Source organism: Schistocerca gregaria, chromosome 1 (assembly GCF_023897955.1).
Source record: "Schistocerca gregaria isolate iqSchGreg1 chromosome 1, iqSchGreg1.2, whole genome shotgun sequence".
Lineage (NCBI taxonomy): Eukaryota > Metazoa > Arthropoda > Insecta > Orthoptera > Acrididae > Schistocerca > Schistocerca gregaria.
In genome coordinates this window covers 980,484,932-980,509,215 of record NC_064920.1, presented here as the reverse complement: position 1 = coordinate 980,509,215, position 24,284 = coordinate 980,484,932, and the positions used below count along the sequence as shown (strand labels likewise).

The following is a 24,284-nucleotide window of genomic DNA, read 5'->3' as shown; positions in this document are numbered from 1 at the left end:
TGAGTGTGAGTGTGAGTGGCATAATTTTCTAGCTCGTCGTAGGATTTCTTCAAAAAACTAGCATGTTTTCATTCTCTTTCATTTGTGCTTATCAAAGACTCAACACTTCTGCTGTTCGATGAGAGGTCTTCTTAACTGTAAAATTATTTACTTCCTGCCAGAAACACTGCCAACCAATCGATCATTGTATTGGTATATAATAATGGCCATACTCTTCAGTTATGTATGTAGTGGCAGTATCACAAGTCCTAGGTCACACTTGTGAACTTGTGTGCTTGCTCTCCTTTCTATGTTGGTACAGTCCATTTGTACCTGACAAGAACCAAAGTGACAAGTATTTGATTAAATGGATTGCAGCAAAGGCTGGCAAATTCAGTCTGTAAGCATAAGGAGACAACGAGTTTGAAGATGATTTCGTACAACTACTGGTGAGTTTAAAGCAAATATACAGAGCTCATTTTTATCTCTAGAGTGTAGCTCCTGACAATATCCTGCTTTAGTGCCAACAGGCTACTGTCTTGAAGTATGGAAGTCGCTCTTGTCACTTTCCTGAAGTGTGTGATGTGTATGACCCTTCCTACCACACAGTCACCATCCTGGAAGACATCTGCAAATGATACCTGCACAAACATGAAAAAGGTGAGATGTCCATGTGCAATGTTAGATACAGGACCAGATAGTTGTCACCTTATTATTTTTTTTTCATAATTATTTCTTCAGTATCAACATGTATAGGTAGAAGACAATTCTTTGATTTAAATTATTTTGTTACTCTTTCCATGTTCAGTAATAAAGTGGTTCAGCACTATACTCCTCAAGGTGATAGCATATTTCCCTGCAAAAGAAAACCTGCCTTACAATCACTTAATGAGACAACTATCATTTGTCCACCAGGTAGCTACATGTACACTTATCCACTTTGGGCTGATGGTATCAAGAGCTCAGCAGCAGTATGTAACTGATCTGACACTGCATAGCTGATACCAGCTGCATCAGCACTGGTTGATGATGTGTTACCAAGTGCATTAAAGAGGAAAATGGCATGTGGCATGATAAAATTTGGCATTTGTCAGGGCTCTGCCTCCAGATATAGGACTGAGAGAATATTGTCTCCTCTTTACCACAGTATACAGGGAATCACATATATCTTGACCATCCCAAATAAATTTCTGTCTAAAAGCAAAATAAGAAATGTACCAAGCAAATTTTGTGTGGCTACTGGGCGAACATAGACCAACATGATTGCCTTCCTTGTAACTTTGTTCATTGTGAAGATACGGACACAAGTACATCTTTTTTAAGTAGCATCCTATACTTTTTATTTATTAAGCCATTTTCTCTTCTCAGGACCTGTTCCAAAATGTATCACAGTGTATCATTCATGTCAACATGACATCATTAAAAATGTAACATAAAAGTGACTTTTCGTCCTGCCACTAGCTTATACATTATTACATACCTTCTATGATTCACCTGAAACATTTCATTTCAGTATTTGAATTAATGGGTAAAAAGAACAAAAACATTGACAGCAGGACAGAGATGACAAAAATGCCGTCCATTTCTACTGTTTAGATTTTCAAAATGCAGTATATAATTTAACTTAGGATCTATGAATAATGATTTTAATTTCATTTTGTGTGGATAAAATTGTACATTTTAAGAGGAATAAACATTACCTCTGAGCATTCATAAACAAGGTGATTCTTCGAAAAATCTGAACTATGCACCTTCGAATGTCTTTCCAAGAGATATGGCCTGGTAGTGCTGTAATTGCACTGTGAGCATTTCATTATCTCTTTTTCTTCTGATTCTTGCAGCTGTAAAAATATATGTTTATATTATTACTGTAGAATGGAAATACCTGTTTAGTCTAACACTTCAATATTTTAAAAAAAAGATGTTTTCTATTCTTTTCCATTTTCTATGCAATGTATGGAATGAGGAAGTAAGGAAATTAAGGGTTTAATGGCCTATTGATGACGATATTATTAGAGACAAAGCACAATCTTGAATTGGAAATATACAGGGAAGGGAACTGAATATTTCAGTTTTAAAGGAATGACTTCTACCATTTATCTTAACTTTTTTAGGAAAATGGCGGACTGAGTGAGTGATACAGAGGTAATGGCATTGGACTTGCATTCGAGAGGATTCAAACACCTACCCAGGTTTGTATTTCCCCACTATCACTTCTCGTGAGTGCTTAGGTTGCTGCCACAGCCAATTATTTGCCTATTTAAGCTTATGTTCAGTCACTAATGACATTTCATTGATGAGATATCAGAATCTAATCTTTCTTTCTCTTTTCTCTATCAGTGGCTGTCTTAGTTTTGGATATTCAGTTTTAACTATAGTATTTCACATAATTCTTAATCTTTGAACCTTTCACTCCATTTATTTGTTTTCGCACACTTTTGTTTTCTTCTAAACCTCATTATCTCCTTTCTAGTTTCAGTGTATGATGCAAGGATGATGATTTGAATTCTGCCCATTCCCAAACGTGTGTCAACCCATATACCACCTTGCCCCATTGTAATAAGGAGGGTGGTGTGCATAAAATATTTGCAATTCTAAACTAAACACACAAACAGTATAGCAAACTGAATGGTAAAGTGAAGCACACTCTGTCAAGATACTGAGAATTTAAGACAATGTGTTATTTATTCACTAGGAATGGGGCACAGGATGGCAGCGATATATTTTTGGCTTTGTTTACAATATCTTGAATGTAATTAATGATAAACTATTTCTTTTTATGCAATACTCTGAGGATTATGGACACTGTAACATGACAGTTCTCATTTCTCAAATTCATAGATCGAAAACACTTTCTGGTGTACAGACTAGTCACTCATTTCTATGAGGAGTATTCATAAAGTTTCAATTTATAAATTTAAAAAGTAATATAACAAATTAAGTAAATTAAATAAAATATAATTAATTAATATAATGCAATTTTTTGTTTCTTTGCAGAGACATATCTGCAGTGCTGGTACACACTGAAAAGCCCTGCAGCACAATACTGTAGCACACTGATAAAGGAGCCAAAACAAAATGGCGATGTTCACTGAAGATGTGGAGTACTGTGTGGCAATTTTCGGGAGCAGCAGAAATGTTAAAGCTGTGTCAGGCCAATCCAGCTCAGTATAGCACTGCATCTTCTTTTGTACCTAACACTTACTGCTGGTTGTGTTTATACAAAACACAGTCAATAACGTGAAACACTGTAGCTGTCTTATACCAACATGTACCTTTCAGTGTTTTACTGAGGGAGTCAGCATTATAAATCAAGACACTGCATATTTCTGCGACATTGACACCTAAAAATGTTTATATAGAATGAAACCAGCCATGGTTTAACAAATGAATGAAAAAATGACAGCTGTTATAACTTCCAGTTGAAGAAATATATTTCAAGGAAGATGCAATACATGAAAGTCACAGACCAAGTAAACAGAGTAAGACGTGTGTGCACTTTAACAGTCAAATCATAACTGAGTCCGAGTCTAGCGGCCACTGGCTGGCTGGCTGACTGGCCGCTTAGGTGGTGGTGCTGCTGCTGCATGCCTGGCAGACAGCGCCACATGTAGAGGACTTGCATAATTGCGCGGCAGCACTTTGAAAGATCGGTGAGTCACAACAACAGCCTTGGTGAATTTGTCAACATTCTCATTAATCAGCTGAAGAAGCAAAACATGATCAAGATTAAAACTATTATGTATTGCTGAGATCTTATTCTGAACCATCTCCTTCAACAGTCACCTCCTGTTAGTTTTGAAATGCAATCTGAAAGTCTATCTTTGTTAGGCTGTTTAATACTCTCTGTGATTCTGCTTGAATCTCCTCCACTATATCGAATTTTCATCTTGGGGAAGATAAAGAAGTCGCACAGAGCTAAGTCTGCTCAGTGCAACAGGTCGAGGACAACTGTCATCTTGATTTTCATGAAAAAATTCCTGATAATGCACCCCATATGGAGACATGCAAGTACCCAGTCATCCTCTGTGTATGTTTTCTCCTCTATATAGGCATGCTGCTCTTTCAGGTCAGCCATTGCAGAATCACAAATTCATGGACACACAACAACAGAAAATGCTCACCAACAACAAACCAACCCACTCAGATCGCATCCACATACCGCACTGACTCAAGAAGAATGTATGGGGAGACACCAAGTGACATTTCTGTGTACTCATAACCATTTGTACAAAAACATATTTTGTTGATTGTGTTCTACAGCTTTGATAAACTTAAGGAAAGATATGAAATAATGGAAAGTCAAGGTTGGAATATCAACAATGCTATGAAAAGGATAAATCGCTAAGCACCCTAAAGATGACACACACTGAGATACAAGCAGGCACGATGATGAAAAGATTGTTACTTATAAGCTTTTGGTCAAAGCCTTCTTCAGAAAAGAAAAGAAGAGAAAAATACACAAACTTTCACACAAGCAAGCATACACCCCCCCCCCCCCCCCCCACACACACACACGTGTGCAACTGCTATCTACAGCAAATCTGACCTTGAGGCTGGGATGATTCAGGGAGCAGAGGATGTGTTGTAAGGATAACACAGTTCAGAAAAACTGATGGTAGAGGGGAGGGGAGAATCCAGATGGCCTGTTATGCCTGTCTGTAACTGAATGTGTTATCTTTACAGTGAGTAACAATCTGTCCTTTTCATAAACAATGTAGAAAAAAAATAGATTGCTGCTTACTGTGAAGATAACACAATAAGTTGCATGAGGTGTACTTACTTGTGTGAATGAATGGTGTGCGTTTCTCTTTTTCTGATGAAGGCAGTGGCCGAAAGCTTATTCAGTTGTGCCTGCCTGTGACTTAGCATGTTATCTTTATGGTAAGTAGTCATCTATCTTTTCCTACATTGTTGGCATTCCTACCTGGAGTATCCTTTTCATAATATTGTTAAGAAAAGATATTGTATAAAAGTAGCTTACAGAGTTATATAACACCACCAGCGACTCGTCCAGTTTCAAATGGGTAGTGCTATGTATCTACGGCTGGACAACTTGTCTGGTGTAGTGACAATAAATTGTATACACAAGCTTTGCTCATTAATCAGTCTATTAATGAAAACTGTGGCAAAATCCTTACTGATATTAGGCTTCATATACAGATAGGAACACCTGTCGAGATTTTTAATTTGTAATATATGTAGAAGATTTCTAAAATTTGCACAAAAATTCAAATTTTGGGTGTCTTTGATACCACTTCATATATGTAATGCAAAGTGAAAATTCGTTTCACTGTATGGGTAACTGAAGTAACTTCCGAAGTATCTGTTATGAACAAAAGTATATTGCAGCAAGATTTGATGGTCAAAAGTAATTAGAAGATTTGATGGTCAGAAATAACTATACAGGACTGCATGATCTGTCACTCACTTTATTTTTATGACAAAGGAAAGGTTGGCATTACTTCTATAATTTTCAGAATGATGAGAGGAGACATCTCAATTCACACAAGAAGTACTGCAATGATCATAGTAACTCTTTAATGAGAATAAATTAGATGTTACTAGATGGAAGCCACCATGATAAAAAATTTCTACATCTACATCCATACTCCGCAAGCCACCTGACGGTGTGTGGCAGAGGGTACCTTGAGTACCTCTATAGGTTCTCTCTTCTATTTCAGTCTTGTATTGTTCGTGGAAAGAAGGATTGTTGGTATGCCTCTGTGTGGGCTCTAATCTCTCTGATTTTATCCTCATGGTCTCTTGCTAAATGTACGTAGGAGGGAGCAATATACTGCTTGATCCTCAGTGAAGCTACTGAGCGTCTCTCCTGCAGAGTCTTCCATTGGAGTTTATCTATCATCTCCGTAACGCTTTTCCGATTACTAAATGATCCAGTAACGAAGTGCGCTGCTCTCCATTGGATCTTCTCTATCTCTTCTATCAACCCTATCTGGTAGGGATCCTACACTGCTGAGCAGTATACAAGCAGTGGGCAAACAAGTGTACTGTAACCTACTTCCTTTGTTTTTGGATTGCATTTCCTTAGGATTCTTCCAATGAATCTCAGTCTGGCATCTGCTTTAACGACTATCAACTTTATATGATCATTTCATTTTAAATCACTCCTAATGCCTACTCCCAGATAATTTATGGAATTAATTGCTTCCAGTTGCTGACCTGCTATATTGTAGCTAAATGATAAAAGGATCTTTCTTTCTATGTATCTGCAGCACATTACGCTTGTCTACATTGAGATTCAATTACCATTCCCTGCACCATGCGTCAATTCGCTGTAGATCCTCCTGCATTTCAGTACAATTTTCCATTGTTACAACCTCTCGATATACCACAGCATCATCTGCAAAAAGCCTAAGTGAACTTCCGATGTCATCCACAAGGTCATTTATGTATATTGTGAATAGCAATGGTCCTACGACACTCCCCCGCGGCACACCTGAAATCACTCTTACTTCGGAAGACTTCTCTCCACTGAGAATGACATGCTGCGTTCTGTTACCTAGGAACTCTTCAATCCAATCACACAATTGGTCTGATAGTCCACATGCTCTTACTTTGTTCATTAAATGAATGTGGGGACCTGTATCAAACGCCTTGCGGAAGTCAAGAAACATGGCATCTACCTGGGAACCAGTGTCTATGGCCCTCTGAGACTCGTGGACGAATAGCACGAGCTGGTTTTCACACGATCGTCTTTTTCGAAACCCATGCTGATTCCTACAGAGTAGATTTCTAATAGCTACAAAAGTTATTATACTTGAACATAATACGTGTTCCAAAATTCTACAACTGATAGATGTTAGAGATGTAGATCTATAGTTCTGCACATCTGTTTGACGTCACTTCTTGAAAACGGGGATGACCTGTGCCCTTTTCTAATCCTTTGGAATGCTACGCTCTTCTAGAGACCTACAGTACTGCAAGAAGGGGGCAAGTTCCTTTGCGGACTCTGTGTAAAATTGAACTAGTATCCCATCAGGTCCAGTGGCCTTTCCTCTTTTGAGAAATTTTAATAGCTTTTCTATCCCTCTGTCATCTATTTCGATATCTACCATTTTGTCATCTGTGCGACAATCTAGGGAAGGAACTACAGTGCAGTCTTCCTCTGTGAAACAGCTTTGGACAAAGACATTTAGTATTTCGGCCTTTAGTCTGTCATCCTCTGTCTCAGCACCATTTTGGTACAGAGTGTCTGGACATTTTGTTTTGATCCACCTACCGTTTTGACATAAGATCAAAATTTCTTAGGATTTTCTGCCAAGTCAGTACATAGAACTTTACTTTCGAATTCACTGAACACCTCTTGCATAGCCCTCCTCACACTACAGTTTGCTTTAACACTGTCAGCGGGTCCATACCACCACTGACATCAAGAAGCAAGATATGAGCATCTCTGCACCCCTCCCCCCCACCCGTGCTGGAAGAGGACATGGAAGAATGTATGTGCAGCCCACAGGCAACACACAGCCCCCTTGCAGTAGCCTACACGCACTACCTGCAGCCAAAGCATGATACTCTTGGACAGCTGCTGAACTACCATCTGGCAGTACACCTATCCCTACCACTATGCTGACACATGGTGCATATGCAGCAGCCAACACCCCCACCCATTGTACCTGCTGCACTGGTTTCACTCCATGTTTGGCAATGCTGAACGTAATTGTCATCCACCTTGTGCATAATCAAACTCCACAAGCAGTCCAGATTAGGCATGCTGGACTGCGTGACATTCTCTCAAAGCCTATAGATGCAACGGTCGACATCTGCCACTACAACCACCGACGGCTGCCTCTACATATTGAACAGTTTCTCCAGCTATAATTTTTTTATTCACGTGGATGCTGATACCAGTGTGACAACCATTGCACTAGCTCCAGCAAATAAAAGAGCCTACTAAATCAACATTATGCACTGCATATAACTCTACTATTAACATTCATGGCACAACTGAACTTTCAGTATGACTTGCTCCTGGACTCACTTTTACGTGCACTTTCCATGTGGTGGACACTGACAAACCCCTTTTAGGCAAGGACTCCCAACAAATTTTGGCTTTTAGCCAAATATTCATGAAGCTATCATGAAGCAGGAACTTCTGGTTCAAGGTTCATTTGGCCCTCCCTCCAACCTTCCCTCTGTTGAGGAGCAACTCACACATCTTTGGTTGAGTGCTCATCTGCAATGGCTTGCCTCACGATACCGCTTGCTCACTTCACTGCTGAGTGTGCTGCAACCAACACTCTCCACAAGTACATCAATGTTCTCCAGCAGTGGATCGATGTGGCGTCTGTGGAACTAGCACAGGCATATCAGCTGCTACAACAACTGTCATCTGCACAACAATGTCATGATTCCATTACGCCAGTACTGACAGGGTGTATACGTGGACGACGAAAAAAAATTCCCGGATTTTTCCAGGATTTCCCCATTAAAAATGCACTTTCTCCCGGATGACAAAACATTTTTTCTGTGTTAAGTAACAGTATACTTTTCCTCGAAACTGTAAAACTTATCAATCCTTTAAATGGTTGTGGTTTTATACACCGGCGTAGAATTTCCCGGCGCTTTAGAAAACAAAACTCAGGGGAAAGACAAGTTTTAGGAAGATGTCTGATGTGCAGCAAAATGTACACTGGATATTTTTGTATTACAAAAGTATAAATTCACATTCCACCAAACACCGCATGTTACTTTCTGAAGGATTGAAATCGAGATTGCGAAGCACTTTTGTAAGCCAATTGTAGCTCATGTCAAGCGATCTCGTCAGTCGATGACAGTGGATATTCAGATCATAGGACATGTGATGAAGTCAGCAAATAGCAACATCACTGTAAAGTAGTGCGAACACACAAATAGGAAAAGGTAATGGTTTAAATTAATATACATATGTACATAGTGTTGCTACAAGAAAAGAAATTTAATATTGGTCACTACGATTAATAGGATGCAAGAGAAACTAAGCTTTAACACATAACCATCATTTTTGCCCGTGTTTCACTTTAAAGACATTTTTGCCTGTGTTTCACTTTAAAGATACAACAAAAAATGTGCCAGTAAATTTTTTAACAATGACATAAATGTCTGATCTTCTGGGCTCGAAAATATTCTAATGGTCGGCCTCAAAGATTTGGTTTTTGAATTAGAGTCAAATGCTCTGTGATCTAAGAAATTCATCGGTCATTCGAGCACATAGAGTTCATCTTGCGTAAAAGGAAATTTACTTTGAAAGTAACACTTTCCAAACAACAACCATTCCCAATATTTTCCCGCGATGTTAGAAATAGAATTGTTCCAGCAGTTGCCAGAGCGCGCCAAATAACAGGTGTCGCAGCGCTTGCGCAGCTACGATGACGCAGGAAGCCCGCACGGGCATGGGAATTTTGTGAACTATACTAAAATGCATCACTCAGCTTAAAGTACACATTTGTGTGTCCAGATTCAGATGTACATTTTCTTGGAGTACCTGTACTGTATTATCTCATTTTTGGTTCTTTATTAAGGCATAATGCCATACGTGCTAGAAGATGAAAACGTGAACTTGAAATGCAGTGAACAGTTGAAACTAGCCAATAGTGTGGAATTAAACATTAGTTTCAAATAAATTGACTCCCTCAGCAGAAAAGATTAGTAAAAGTCAAATTTCTTTAACAAATTGACAAAAACAACTTCATTGTTCTGCAAGGCGATTAACACTTGACTGTCAGAAACAAAATAAAATCTGAAACTAATCACATATTTTAGCCTTCCGCGATTATGTGCATGTACTTTAATTCACTTGATAGCTCCCGGCCACAGAAATCGGTTTTGTTTTCATTTGAAGTGAGAGGGTTTTGTTTTCATTTGAAGTGAGAGCAATAAACGAAGAGGAAACAGCAAAATCACTTAACGTAAACACGGGTCACATGGAAACTGCTCTGTAAATCAGGTCCAGATCTAGGATATTTCCAAACCGGAGCAATATTAGACAGTGGCGCTCCCCCCTCCCTTGAGCATTTGAGGTAGTACGCCAAAAATTTAAAAATCAACCTTTCAAAAATATCTTCATTTTGTAGCACACATCTTTCTGAAGAGTCTGATATATAAAACATATATTTGAGGGAACGTAATTTTTATTTTTATTTTTAATGTTCAAATGTGTATGAAATCTTAAGGGACTTAACTGCTAAGGTCATCAGTCCCTAAAGAGGGAACCTAAGACATGTTATTTGGTCTTAAGTGTGGCAAAGTGCAATGCCACGCCTCTCCACACAGCATTATTCCCTCACACGTCTCTTGTATTTCACTTTGTGGAATTCAGACATGTAATATTTTGTAATGGAATGGGTGCCACCAAACTATATTCATGCCCGTGGGAACTAAAATGTCCTGTGGTGCCTCTCCTGCTCCCAGCCGGCCGGTTTCACATCCTGCTCCTCTTTATTTACGTCCTGCTCCTACGGATTAATACGGTATTAATACTGCTTGGGATTATTTGTAACCGGCAGAACAAGAACTCTTCAGAAAATTTGCAGTCTTTACTGCCTATTGGCTAGTAACTTGCTGATTTGTGTGACACAAAATTAAATATAGGATACATAAAACAAGTAAAGACAAGAGACAAGCAAGACAGTACACGTTTCTTCAATCGTTACGTCCTAGCTTCTTTTCTCTTTAATCTTGCCACAGCTGTATATGGCATACTTTCCTTTCTGGAAAAGAATCTACTACCGCATCAAAGTTTGTCAACATTTTGCTACATGAAAAAACGAAATGTCATTGTCTAATACTAGAAAAGCTGTTAATACAAATTGTACCCAAGACTGGTGTGGTTTCTCGATCTGATTACATGTATTTTGTCACCCCCATTTGTCTACAGGAAAGTTTATTTCTAGATGCGACGGGGGTTCCCCTGGCAGAGACATCACATACACTATGCATGCATTAAAAAATCAACTTACATTTTTTTTTCAAAAATCGACTTAGAATTTGTTTAAAAATGTTCAAAAACCAGCAGGGATGTGTTCAAAATCATATGAGAAATCAATAGACCAATGTTCGCTGGGTGCTTTGTGAAACAAAGTATTTTTCCTCAATAATATGAGTTTGCCCCCCCCCCTGAAACTATCGCCCGGAGCAGATAACCCGGTTTGCCCCCACCCCCTAGTTCCCGGCCTGTTGCGAATACGGGAATCTGGCAGCTTAGGCGCACCAGTAAAATTTTTCCAGATAGCATCAGCACCTGGCTGCTTGCTGCTACTGCTTATACAGCTAACTGCCACACTTCTGTAGCCCGAAGCAGAAGGTACTACTCATACAAGACTCAACTGATCATGCAGATAAGCTCACTCGCAAGCCTCAAACAAACCTAAAGTAAAGTTGTGACGTCACACCCATCGGAGGCAATTTGTTGTTATGAAACATTGCATAGTCTTCCTAAAGCCTTTGACACATTTTACTGTTGGCAGATGCTTGTAAGAGCACTATGTTTTGTTGCTTTATATGGCGAATTTCCTCGTTTCTTTTTCTCTCGTTCATTTTTTATTGCTGCAGTAGCGAGATACAGTAATATTCTTTGTTAGAGTATTGGTTCTTACCAGTCAAAGTTACAAAAATTTAACTGAAAACTAAAACAATGAAAATTTCCAGGAATTCTAAAAAATTCCCGGGTTTTTCCGTGGATCTCCCGGTTGTCCCAGGTCGTATACACCCTGACTGAGAGTGGACTCATAACAGCTGTCTTAACTACTTAGGTAAGAAACACTACATCTTCCAGTACCAACTTACAGTGCTTCCCCCTTGCACATGTCGACCATAAAATTCTCCTCGCAGTGCCAGATGACTCTTACCTACCAGGCATTACTAACAGTATTTAAAATCAATACCACTGGGGGCCTCCCGTTCGTCACAGAGCCCTTTAGCTCAATCCAAAAAGAACTCCACCAAGCCAAACCCAACGTAAGTGAGCTCCTTAGTTCAGGCATTGTTCGCCAATCAGATAGCAACTGGTCTTCTCCCCTAAACCTTGTGCAAAAGAAAGACGGTTTGGCCAGGCTCTGTGGAGATTATTTGGCTCTTAATGCTCGCACCATTATAGACAACTATCCGATCCAGCACATACAAGACTTTGCACAGCTGCTTAATGGTGCACAGGTGTATTAGTGTTTTGGACTGCTGTGAAGCCTTTCATCAGATTCCGATGGCCCCAGAGGACATTCCGAAGACCTTGCTCATGTTGTGAGCATACTACATAGGAATGGAGTCGAGACAAACTATGAGAAATCTCAACTGCGCGACTGAGACGTCACCTTCCTCGGCCATGCAGTTTCAGCAGATAGCATCTGTCCCACCTCTGCCCAGGTTGATTTCACTAAACACCTTGCTCTTCCCAGTGACTACCATGAGTTGTGCTTGTTTCTCGGCATTATCAACTTTTACAGACAACACATTCCTCAAATTGCATCCCTTCAGGCCTCCATCATTGATGCCCTTCAAGGCAAAAACATTTTTGGCACCAGGAAGGTTCCATGGACAGAAGATATGCATCAGGCTTTTGATCCACTGAAGTCAGCTCTTTCCCATCCTATTCCAGATCCTCGTATTTCCATTACAATCAATGCAAATGATTTGTCAATACACACAGTGTTACAGCAACACATGGGCGATACAACAAAGCCTTCGAAATTTTTTTCCGAGAAACTGACAGCCTCTCAGTGCAAATGATCCACATTTGACTGCAAATTACAGGCAGTCTGCGAAGCGGTACGATACTTTCATGATGACTGAGGGCCGTGAGTTCATCTTCACCATCTACAGAGATATCCAATCCCTAAAAGATGCGGTACCCCCCCCCCTCCCCTCCCCCCTGTGACCTCTATAACCTCCCCCATCAATATGGATGAACTTGCCAACCTTCAAGTAAACGACCCAGAGTAGTCAGAAATGCTTCAGAATTCGAACTGTGTTCTAACGCTTGAGCAGTCTCGGGCTCCACAACGCCTATCTTCTGTGAGACTTCCACAGGTAGACTCTGCTCGGTCGTCCCCACCCCCTCCATTGTACAGTTTTTAACTCCCTTCACAGCCTTACCTATCCAGGTATTTGAGCTACAACTACAATCATAACAGAACACTTCAACTGGCCGGGGATTAAAAAGCACTATAGGGAGTGGATACATGCATATATACCATGCCAAAGGAGCAAAGGCAGAAGACATGTCCAACCACCCATTAGAACATTTAGAATACCAAAGGGCAAATTACAACATGTACACATTGGTATCATTGGTTCTCTACACCCGTCCAATTGCTTCCACTACATCCTGTCTAATACTGATCATACGACATGGTGGGTTGAAGCCATCCCACTCTCCGATAACAGGGCTGAGACTATAGCTCTTCCCTTTGTCAGTCCCTGTATTGCTCAATTTGGTTGCCTGTCCACTGTTATCAGAGACCAGGCCACCAGTTTGAGTCAGTATTGTTCTCCCACTGGTGCGAGCTCTGTGGGTCGGAAAAATAACAGCATACCACCCTCAGAGTAATTGTTTAGTTGGGATATGGTATTGTACTATGAAGGCGGCATCGCCACGGCGGCTCTTGGTCTTCCACACTCCAATAGGTTCTACTCTGGGTGCACACAGCGCATGAAGACTACCTCCAAGGATTATTAGCAGAGGTCTTATATGGCGAAGCCCTTGTCCTACCTGCTCAGTTTGTTGAGCCAGTGACCATTCTAAACATAGATGAGCTTCCAGAATTGGTTAAATGAGGGCTCAAATGCATTTCTAAAATACATTAAAATACATACCCACCCTGCCCCCCCTCCCACCCTTCCAAAGGCTCATACCATTCCTCATGCATACCTGCATAAAGACCTTGAACATCGCAACTATGTTATGCTTCATGACGACTCAGTCAGAGCCATATTCCAGCCCCCCTACTCTGGCCCACACAGAGTGCTCAGAAGAGGACAGAACACTTTCAACATTCTATTTAATGGGAAGAAGGAAGCAGTGAGCAGTGTCTGTTAATCGGCTCAAGCCAGCCTGGTGTTTAGCTGACACCGCCCCCCGCCCCCCAGTATGGATGGTGGTTCCGATTCCACAGTTGTTGGTCTGCAGGGGAAATTACCACTTCTTTTCCAAGTGATTCCTTTAGGGATCCTGCACTCCACCAAGTGCAGTCTCTCTTGCTCTGCATGTGATTCTGTTCTCTTACGTAGATCACTGTTCCACGTCAATAACCACAGTCTTACCATTGACGACCTATCTATTGGAAAGTGTGGCGGCACCAACTTCATCTTCAATGTTCCTTCAACCCCACCACACGACACATTGTTGCACTACGACAGTGCCTGGCAGTGGGAATACAGTCTCAGAAACCGCAGTTGTAAGCGTGAAAAAATATGTAACTGATGCAGTGTTTCTTTATTTAAAGAATGAAGACACAACTGCTGGCTTCTCATAAAACCAATTATGATGAACAAAATTAAGTCAAACATTTCTACTTTCCAGATAGTTAACCAGTTCCAGTTATGTTAGTAGGTAAAGAGTAGAAAATTCAGATAAACTTTATTGGATAATAAACAAGCTGCTAGCAAGTATTTTGATGCCTGTTATGTACGTATATCATAAATAAACTATGAAATGAAAGGGGGGATCCTATAAATAATTTTTACCTCTTAAAAAGTTATTTCCGACACATTTTACATTTTCTTGCATTTTACACCATTTTTTTTTGAAGACCCTCAAAAATAGTAAAAGCGTGTTTTCACTGTATACAATGACAGGAAGCACACACTAAGCAAAACGACCATCTTATTCTTACCTTATTGATATGTTTGTTCCTTTGATGTCTTATCAGAAGTTTATGATGGAGTGTTCGATAAGTGCACAAATCACATGACAGTTCTGACTCACTGTGAGTAAGTTCATGACGGCGTAAGTTTCCTAAACGAATGGTTTTGAAGCTGCATTTTTCACACTGATAAATGTTTGAAACCTGAAACACATACTTCAGTATCATATAAACAGAAATTCACACTGAATTTTAATAAACTACACATTACATATCGATGAAGTAAACCATTAGGAACCAAGTAGTAGATACACAAAAACCATTTATGTAATTACCTGCTCATGCAGCTGCTTATGGCGTTGATAATGACTTTCACGCTTTGATTTGAATGAACACTGGGAACAGAAGAATTTAAATGGTGCCAGTTCTTCATAATTTTTTCTTTTCACTTTCTTGTTTGTATCTTTTGAAGCTTCCTTTCCTTGTGATATTTCTGTGGCACTTTTATCTCCTTGGAAAGTATCCACATTAGAACCTTTAATTTCTACAGGGAAGCAAACTACAGCATCTGCTACACTTCCCTTCTGGGGCATGCTGAATTTTGCATTTCTTTCACTCTCAGCGGAAATACTGACTGGAGCTTGTGACGGAGAAGAATTTTTAGGAATTTTCTTAGTGGTTTGAGAGTGAGAAGTTTGTCTTTTATTTTGTACTTTAAAACCAGTAGGCACCATGCAACGGCGTTCCTCCACAGTTTTTTCTGTATCTGAAGTATTCTCAGAATGTTGGGACTGAACAGTGTTTTCATAAGCAAGGTCATTTTTAAGATTAGTTTTGGAGGTGGAATGATCTATGTCTGGAGAACTATGATCACATACAAAAGCATTACCTTCTGCTGATGGAACATCTGTTTCTAATTTTACAGCTGAAGCTGCTGTATGAGTTTCTTCACGTACAACAAAATGTAAAAAATTATCTATCTTATTCTTGCCATTGTAATCACACTGCACTTTTTTAATGTGTTTCCCGACATCACTGACTCCATTTGGTTGAGGTGTAACCTTAGCTTCAGATGACTGCACCCTTGATGCCAAATGTACATGGTTTGCCTTGGAACTTTCTCGTAAATTCGCGTTCTTCTTCTGTGTTAGTACATCAGCAAAAGCTGAAGAGCTAACTGTTATATTAACGTAAACTTCATTTCGTTCTGAATGATTTTCTTGAGATACATTTTTTCTGTCATGTGTAGAACTTATCTGAAAAAAAAAAAGATTATGTATGTTAAAAGAAAATATCAGAAAATTGTTCATCAATCAAACACTTCTGCACAATCAACGCAACAGTTTATCATTATGGGGCTATTATTCTATATTTACATACATACTCTGCAAGCCACAACATGGTGCATGGAAGAGGGTACATTGTACCACTACCACTATTAGCCATTCTCTTTCCTTTCACTCTCATAAATAGATTGTACCTATGGCTCCGTATGAGCCCAAATTTATCTTACCTTTTCTTTGCAGGCCTTACTTAAAATGTCCATTAGCATTCTTAATGAAAGCTCACATTTATACATGTCTTTAACTATACATTCATGTACACATGTTAATGTCAGATGCAAATTAACGGAGCTGAAAATATGAAACGAAGTGTACAGTTTGCTCCTACAGTCTAACTACTACCTAGAATTTATCCTTAAATTATTTACATGTGTTGTTCAGTTATAATTCAGTGTGGTCTATGTGTGGAGGTTATTTGTTGCCTAGAAACTTGTATTGCTGACAAACTGACCTGTATGCACTTGGTATGTACAGCCAAGAATGAATATGGGGAAGGAATTGCCTGCTGAAAATCATACGCTGACAGCTTGCCACCACATCAGGCATAACTGCTACTCTTCACTTGCACTGGCACTCAGCTTGCTAGGACATACTTACCTAACACCTTCATGGACCTAGATCCAAAATGGCAAAGTTCTTTTCTATCATGATCACTCTCTGAACCTGCAGCTACTACTATGTCATCAGCAAATCTGATGCAGTATGTCTTTTCACAATCAATTATTTTCCTTTGTTTTCTCTTTCACATTTTGCATTCCTTCTTCATTTTATATATTCAGCAGGTATGGAGACACAGAACAGCCCTGCCTCAATCCTTTTCTGATTTTAGCATCCTTTTATATTAATTTTCATGCTCTAATATGTCGGTCCCCAGTAGCTGAGTGGTCAGCACGACAGACTGTCAATCCTAAGGGCCCGGGTTCGATTCTCGGATGGGTAGGAGATTTTCTCCGCTCAGGGACTGGGTGTTGTGTTGTCCTAATCATCATCATTTCATCCCCATTGACATAGAAGTTGCCGAAGTGGCGTCAAATCGTACCAGGCGAGCGGTCTACCCGACAGGAGGCCCTCGTCACACACCATTATTATTATTATTATTATGCTCTAATATATGCATAGTTCATAAACTATTTTTCTAATCTGCTCCAGTTCATGGATCATTTGAGGAAACAACATGTACTTCTAAATGACAGGAATCCATTGCAGTACATGGATTTTATGAAAACTTACTATTTACCTCTTTAAACTTACACATGAAACTGAAATTTTTCTAAACTCAACATCAACAAAAAAAAGAGTTGTGCCAAATATGAAAATCTACTGCTTGTTTTCAACCAAATAGCTCACTACTGTGCTTCCCAAGCAGAGGTCACAGTTTCAAACCTTATCATCACACTATTATGAGGTTCTGAGCGCCCATTTTATCTGTAGGGTTCTTAAGAATTGGCATATGTATGATTTCAAGACCACTGCACACAGTTTAATACAAGAGAAGCTACCATTCAAAATTTTTGCAGCTAGAATTCTTTTTTATAAATAAGGAAACCGCGTTAGTGCCATCTGCAAAGTCTAAACAACATATTACTTCTCTCTGATCATGTTCAAGCGAAGAAAACTAACACAGTTTCAAGTACAATGATCAATCAGCTGTAAGAAAACCTAGAAACCATGTGACTGTCAAAAAAAGCTGACAGTGTAAAGAAACCTGAGACATTTGTTACTACATCATCAGAAGCCCAAGAGTTCCATGAGAAGGCCCTAGAGTTTAGCCGTGAATGTAACAATGAAAATAATGAAGTACAGTTCCATAATCAACCAATTTATTGAATTACTGTTTGTTCACTACATTAAACTGGGGCATTACTGCTACAAAATAATCACTCTGTAGATTTTAAGTTTTGGAATAAATCATGTTTTTTTCACATTTTCTGCTTGCAACTGAATGTGCATAGAAAAGTTTTTCCATAATTGTATTATGTATCCAGAGTTTACTTGTGAAATATACTGTTCAAAAAATTCAATTAAATGTGTTTCCTGGAAATTTCTTTTTTTGTAGAAGTCTATTTTTGCGAAAAAAAACTTGTTTTTTATTTATTTGTTTTAAATATATTCAGGTGTACCTTATAAACATGGGATGAAATGAACAGTGCCATGTAATTTGTGTAATTAACTGCCTACACTATTGTAGACATAGTTATTGTTCTGCTTATTATGAAATCCTCTGGTGAATTTATAGTATCCATAGGATTACATATACTGAACAGTTATGTCTGGTTTTCTTTTCCTGTAGTTCATTTGTATTATTTTATTCCATTTTTATTTTCCATTTCACTTACTTCACTATTTCAATCATACTAACCTTTATTTAATTTTAATCACCATACTGGTAACTACTGGTTATTGCTTCCTTTGTTCCTCCAGAAAAGTCTTCCCTGTTTCCTCTTCCACTCCTTCTACATGACACTGACTTAGATTATTCTTGTTCTTCTTCATGTGATGTTACATTTAATTATCAACAGTATATGATCACAGTCTAGATCTGGTCGTAGATGTCTGGGGAGTTTTAACCTGAGTCCTCTGTTTAACTCAAATGTAGTCTGATTGGCATATTCCAACATTTGGTAGAATTCATGTACATTTTCTTTTAAGAAGGATTTTAAAGAGTGTCTCAGTAATTATCAATAATTACCAGCTCATTTTGACTGCAGAAATGAATAATCTTTTGCCTGTTTGATTGGTTTCTCCTTATTTACAGTTCTTGGTTCACATCCACATACAACCATCTGGATTTTAAGTTTTCTGTTATTTTCCTAAATTGCTCCAGCAAATGCTGGGATGGTTCCTTTGAAAGGGCCTGGCCGATTTCTTTCCCTATACCTGAAACAATCGGATCTTGTGCTCTTTCTCTAATGACCTTCCTTCCTTTGTCTAAAGTGTGTGTGTGTGTGTGTGTGTGTGTGTGTGTGTGCGCGTATCTCTATGTCCTCTTCAGATATTTTGTAAGAGGTGATCTACAGCCACAAACAACAAGTTTATTCACAACAGGAGATGTATATATAAGATGGGTAAGAACAGTGCACGCTATTTTAAGCCCATATTCCCAAGCAAAGTCCAATACAAGCCATTTCTCTCTGTTACAGATAAAGAATAACACTATATAATATGATATCTCTTGTGGTGTGGACCCCACACTGACTTAGGACTTCACGGTGCCGAATTATATGCAGGAGCCTTGGGTGATACCATCAGAGAAGGCAGCTTAGGATCAGCACCAACTGAATAGAAGTGCCTCAGTGGCCAACAGAAATGTTATTTCAGTTACTCAGTTTCCATGGTAATGTCAGATGGTGCCACCCCACCCCTCCCTTCCCTTCTATCACCAAGCAGCAACTACAGGAGCAGAATATGCAAGTAGTGTGCATGGAAATAACGGGGGAAAGTTGAGGTACAAGTTTCGCTGGAACCAGAGGGTCCACCATGGGTGGAGAAACAGGTGAATGCCAACCAGGATGTTGGAGGTGAAGACAGTTACATTGGTGGTGCTGAAGTCGGTGGGCAGAGGCCATGGTATAAAACACGAACCCATGGTGAGTGGAGATTGTCCCATTAGTCTAGGTTGGCTGGTGCCCAAACTGATGCGCCCAGACTGGAGTGCCCAGTTTGGAGGGAGAGACCTTAGTAATGATATGCACCAGTGGTGAGTGCAGTATAACCAAAATGGTGCAGCGAGGATAACCATGAAGCTGCTCCTCTGGACTGCAGCCTTTGATGTTGGTAGCTCTGTAAGCTGCTGGAAAGCTACAGAGAGTATTAGATATAGTTTTTGACATTATTTCCTTGTGGAGATGGTTTTAAAGGTGCGATAAAGTATACTGCATGGCTTTTGAAGATTGGGTGATAAGGCACAGTGTGAAGGTGTTGAATCTCATTAAGAGAGCAAAGCCATATGAAATCACATGAGGTAAACACCATCCCCTTATCAGAAACTGAGATACATGGTGTGCCTTCAAAGGCAAATGTCACTGCTTGATAGTGGATAGAATAATGACAAGTACAATACCCAATGTTGAAGGCAGTGGGTGGTTTGATTTGGTAGGGGATGCTTGGGGCCAAGATGGTGAACAACAGACAACAATCCATGACAAGATAAATTTTCTGCCCAAAAAGGAATAACTTAAATTCCTCAATTGCTTGAATAACAGCAAGGATCTCACACTATTTGAGAATAGCATTGCTGAGAAGCAGTTAAGGTCTTGGAGGCATACATGACAAGGTGTTCAATGCCATCAGTGTAATAATGGGAGATGACTGTGCATATATCATGGGGCAGATGCATCAATTGCTACTACCAGATGTGAACCATGCATATTATGTCATTTAGCATGGATCCTGTTTAAGGAACTCCTTTAAAGTGTGGAACATTTGAAAGCCAGGTGACCATTTGAAACACATGCCTTGGTGCCACAGTTGGTTCAGTGGGTAAAAGAATTCTGCTAGGTCTGCAACAAATCGGCCACAACAGTTAATCTAACTTAAAAACACTTTTAAGTCTTTAACATTCATGAGGAGCTGCACTTTACTGATTGCTACAACATAATCCTTTGCTGGTTCCAGTTTATTTTCCTAGAGGTTAAATCCTAAATGTGACTGCATAAAAGAGCAATTGGGCATGCCGCATTTAAGTCCTGATGTTGCCAGCCACCAAAACGAAAGCTTGAGGTTGTGAAGGTGATCTACGGAGTTGCACCTGTGAGAATAAATAAATAAAAACACATCAAAGTAAGTAACACAGTTGGGAATGTCCTGTAGTAGATGATACACAAAACACTCAAATATGGCAGGGACTGAAGAGATTCCAAAAGATAACAGATTATAACAATAGAGGTCTTATTGCATGCTTAGCAGCAGATAATTTTGTGATGCTGCATCCAATGGGGATTTGAAAATATGCCTCCATGAGGTCGGTTTTACTGAATAAAGTGCCTCGGTATAACTCAGCAAAGAATTCATCCAGGGCTGTTAGAGGATAAGTTTCCACCTCGGCTTGTACATTGGTTGTTACTTTGAAATTGACACAAAGCCTCAAGATGCTGTTAGGTTTGCATATTGTTGATGGTTAGTGGTCCACTGTCTATGGAGAACAGACATTAATACTTCTCCATGTGTGAGCCTATCCAGCTCTGTTTTGAGATTAGTGGCCCATTGACTATGGTGCATAGCCTTTAACACTTCATGATTGAGTCTATCCACCTCTGTTTTGATGGTGTCTTAAGAGCCAAGGGCACTGGATGAGCTTTGAAAATATGTGCGTCCACCTTCTCTTTACGACTGATACGAGCTACAAAATCAGTTGTCTTCCCTAGTCCAGGTGATATAATTTGGGTATATTTATCACAGAGAATTTTCAGGGCAGTGCAAGACCCTTTTGATTATATGGCACACACTGTTTCACAAACCGTAAATCCAAAAGTTGCTACCTTTGGATTCAGTTACCACCATAAAATTTAGTGGATGAAGCAAAAATTGAAAATTTCCCTAGCAAAGGTACAGTGATGTCTTTAGGCCCAAACATTTGTGTCATCTGCTTGCAAAAGCTGCAACACAGATGCACCAGTGTCCAAAAGTAACCTCATAGGGAGTCTGTCACTGAATGTGTCCACGTACATTTTCTGATCTTTGTTACGAGAAGTCGGCAGTTCCATAGATTGCCAACTCACTTCCTCAAGTTTGAACCTGTTTCTAGTGGAACTGCTAAAACATTTGTATTTTAAGTGCCCCTTTTTGCCACATCCATTGTAAGTTGCCTGGCAATGAGGGCACACACTGCGAGCGTGGCAAACAAAATTTACGTTATGGCCACGTGTGTGATTTTTCCAGAAGGAATCAAGCTGTAAAAAAATGTGGAAGAAACATAACTGCAGCATCTAAATGAGGATGAGCACACAGCATTGGAATTCATGCTACCACTGAACAGGTGGGACACATCTTCAAGGTCATATGCAAAAGAATGCACTCCAACCTATTTCTCTGCGGAAGTTCCAGCTGCTTGAGTGGTCCCACAAGCAGTGTTTCATGCAGCATTCAGTCATCATGAACTCCAGACTAGAAGGTTTCAGTGTTGATGTGCAACATGGATTATGTGGCAGTGTATTGTTAATTCTGGAGCATTGAAAAATATCTATGTATTTACAGCCTATAAAAACAAGAATGTGAAGACATAGTCATGACTAGCAATTACCACAGGACTTGCTCCAATAGAGTGTGAGGAAATGCAACTGGAAGAAATAAACACAGAGTCGGTAGCTATGAAAACTATAAAAAATGTTTGATTTTTTTTTATTTCACATATATTTACAAGCAAGTTGTTCTTCCTACTCTGGTTAGGACAATCATCTAATATTTATTCCTTACAGTAGTTTTGCCAAGGCACTGATCAATGACTAAAACTGAAATAGTGTGTAAACTGGTCTTTTACAAATTCTCTGACTGTGTTGCCTCTAGTTCTACATGCACTCATACATGTCACGAACATATCAGAGAGTCCTCAAACTTGAAAGAGTCAACAACCTTGACATAACTGTGAAATACATAACATGTTGTAACTGTAATGCCAAAAAATTGAACATTCACATTTATCAGCTAGTGCAAAACCCACAATTTACTTGCTAAAATGCCAAATGTGATTCAACCAAATGCCTAGCCTTTAATGATCTGTAAATAAATGTTAATTTTTTCCTAGAAATGATCTTAGATGTTCTCAAACAGAGCACATGCAAAGCTGAAAGTCTCCTTGTGGAAGTTGTCACTCAAGAGACAGGCGAGATCTTGATGAAAATTGTTAACAGCACTGCAAGTTTTATCAGAGATGCAGGCATAAATGAAGACATTCTGGAAGAATGCATCAAAAATTTAATTATACATCTGGGAGGGAGCAGTCGTAGTTTGAGCAGTGCTGAAGAAGACTATTCTAGATAAGATTTTGAAAGTGATGCGAATGGTGTTTTCCTGTTAATGTAACTACAACACACTCGGGATTGTAAGAAGGGAGCACATCACTAACCTGTCATTACATTATCAGTACTCTCTTTAGATTATAACTGTTAATATGCTAATAAATTATTCTGCTGCTCATTGCAGAACTAATTAATAATGCTAATACGGGGTGTATACGCAGAGGGAAAAAAATTCCCGGATTTTTCCCAGATAAAAAGACAACTTTCTCCCGGGTAAAAACAGGCTTTTTCTGTGTTAAGTGACAGTATATTTTCCCTTATCAATCCTTTGAATGTTTAAGGTTTTATACATGGGCGTAGGATTTCCCGGCACTTTAGAAAATGAAACTCGGGGAAAAAGACACGTTTTGGAAATATCTTTGATGTTCAGCAACACGTACGCTGCGTATTTTCATTTCATGAAAGTATACATTGGAACTCCACCAACTTTCCGAATCATTGAAATCGAGATTGTGATGTGCTTTAGTAAGCCAGTCATAGCTCATGTCACCTGATCTTGCCAGCCGATGACAGCCGATATTCAGAGCATAGGACACGTGATGTAGTCAGCTAACAGCAACATCACTGTTAAGTAGCATGAACACAGAAACAGGGAAAGTTAATAGTTTAAATGAATATACATAGTGCTGCTACAAAACAACCAAAGCTTTCACATATAATACAGGTCTCTAAAGTTAATAAGCTGCAAGAGAAGCTAAGCTTTCGCATAATGTTGATCTTTTTTGCGCTTGTTACACTGTAGGATATATCACACAAATGTACCAGTAAAATTTTTAATAATGACATACATGTCTGATCTTCAGGGTTCGAAATTCTTCTAAATGGCTCGTCATCAAAGAGTTGATTTTTAAATGAGAGTCTCTGTGATTTAATAAATTCATGGTACATTCTCGCACGTAGTTCAACTTACGTAAAAGGATATTTACTTTGAAAGTAATGCTTTTCAAACCACAATTCGCAACATTTTCCCGCGGCCTATTAGACATAGGTTCGTTTCAACAGTTGCCAAAGAGCGCAGATTAAAGGCGACATCATGCTTGAGCTGTTATCATGACGTAGGCAGCCTGTATGTACGTACGTGTAAAACATTGAAAGTTCATACATTATGTCATAAAAGAAACAAGACATCAGAGGACACTTCAAGAGCATCG

At 39.3% G+C, this 24,284-nt stretch overlaps 1 protein-coding gene and 1 long non-coding RNA gene across 9 annotated transcripts in view; one reads left to right on the top strand and one right to left on the bottom strand.

The window, feature by feature from the left end:
* LOC126277616 (uncharacterized) overlaps nucleotides 1-4,462 on the top strand; it is a 52,858-nt gene extending 48,396 nt beyond the window's left edge. For 2 of the 3 annotated variants that reach the window (XR_007550613.1, XR_007550612.1), the window contains exons 3-5: nucleotides 501-639; nucleotides 2,094-2,171; nucleotides 2,977-4,462. This is a non-coding gene — a long non-coding RNA (uncharacterized LOC126277616). The remainder of the gene's footprint in view (nucleotides 1-500; nucleotides 640-2,093; nucleotides 2,172-2,976) is intronic. The other variant, XR_007550611.1, reaches the window with a different exon arrangement.
* Nucleotides 1-24,284, bottom strand: part of LOC126277415 (zinc finger protein 583-like) — a 92,945-nt gene that overhangs the window by 40,825 nt on the left and 27,836 nt on the right. For all 6 annotated transcript variants that reach the window (XM_049977362.1, XM_049977358.1, XM_049977357.1 and 3 more), the window contains 3 exons: nucleotides 15,113-16,033; nucleotides 14,808-14,981; nucleotides 1,680-1,820 (listed from right to left, as the gene is read on the bottom strand). In XM_049977362.1, coding sequence (XP_049833319.1) covers nucleotides 1,680-1,820; nucleotides 14,808-14,981; nucleotides 15,113-16,033 — 1,236 coding nt within the window. The remainder of the gene's footprint in view (nucleotides 1-1,679; nucleotides 1,821-14,807; nucleotides 14,982-15,112; nucleotides 16,034-24,284) is intronic.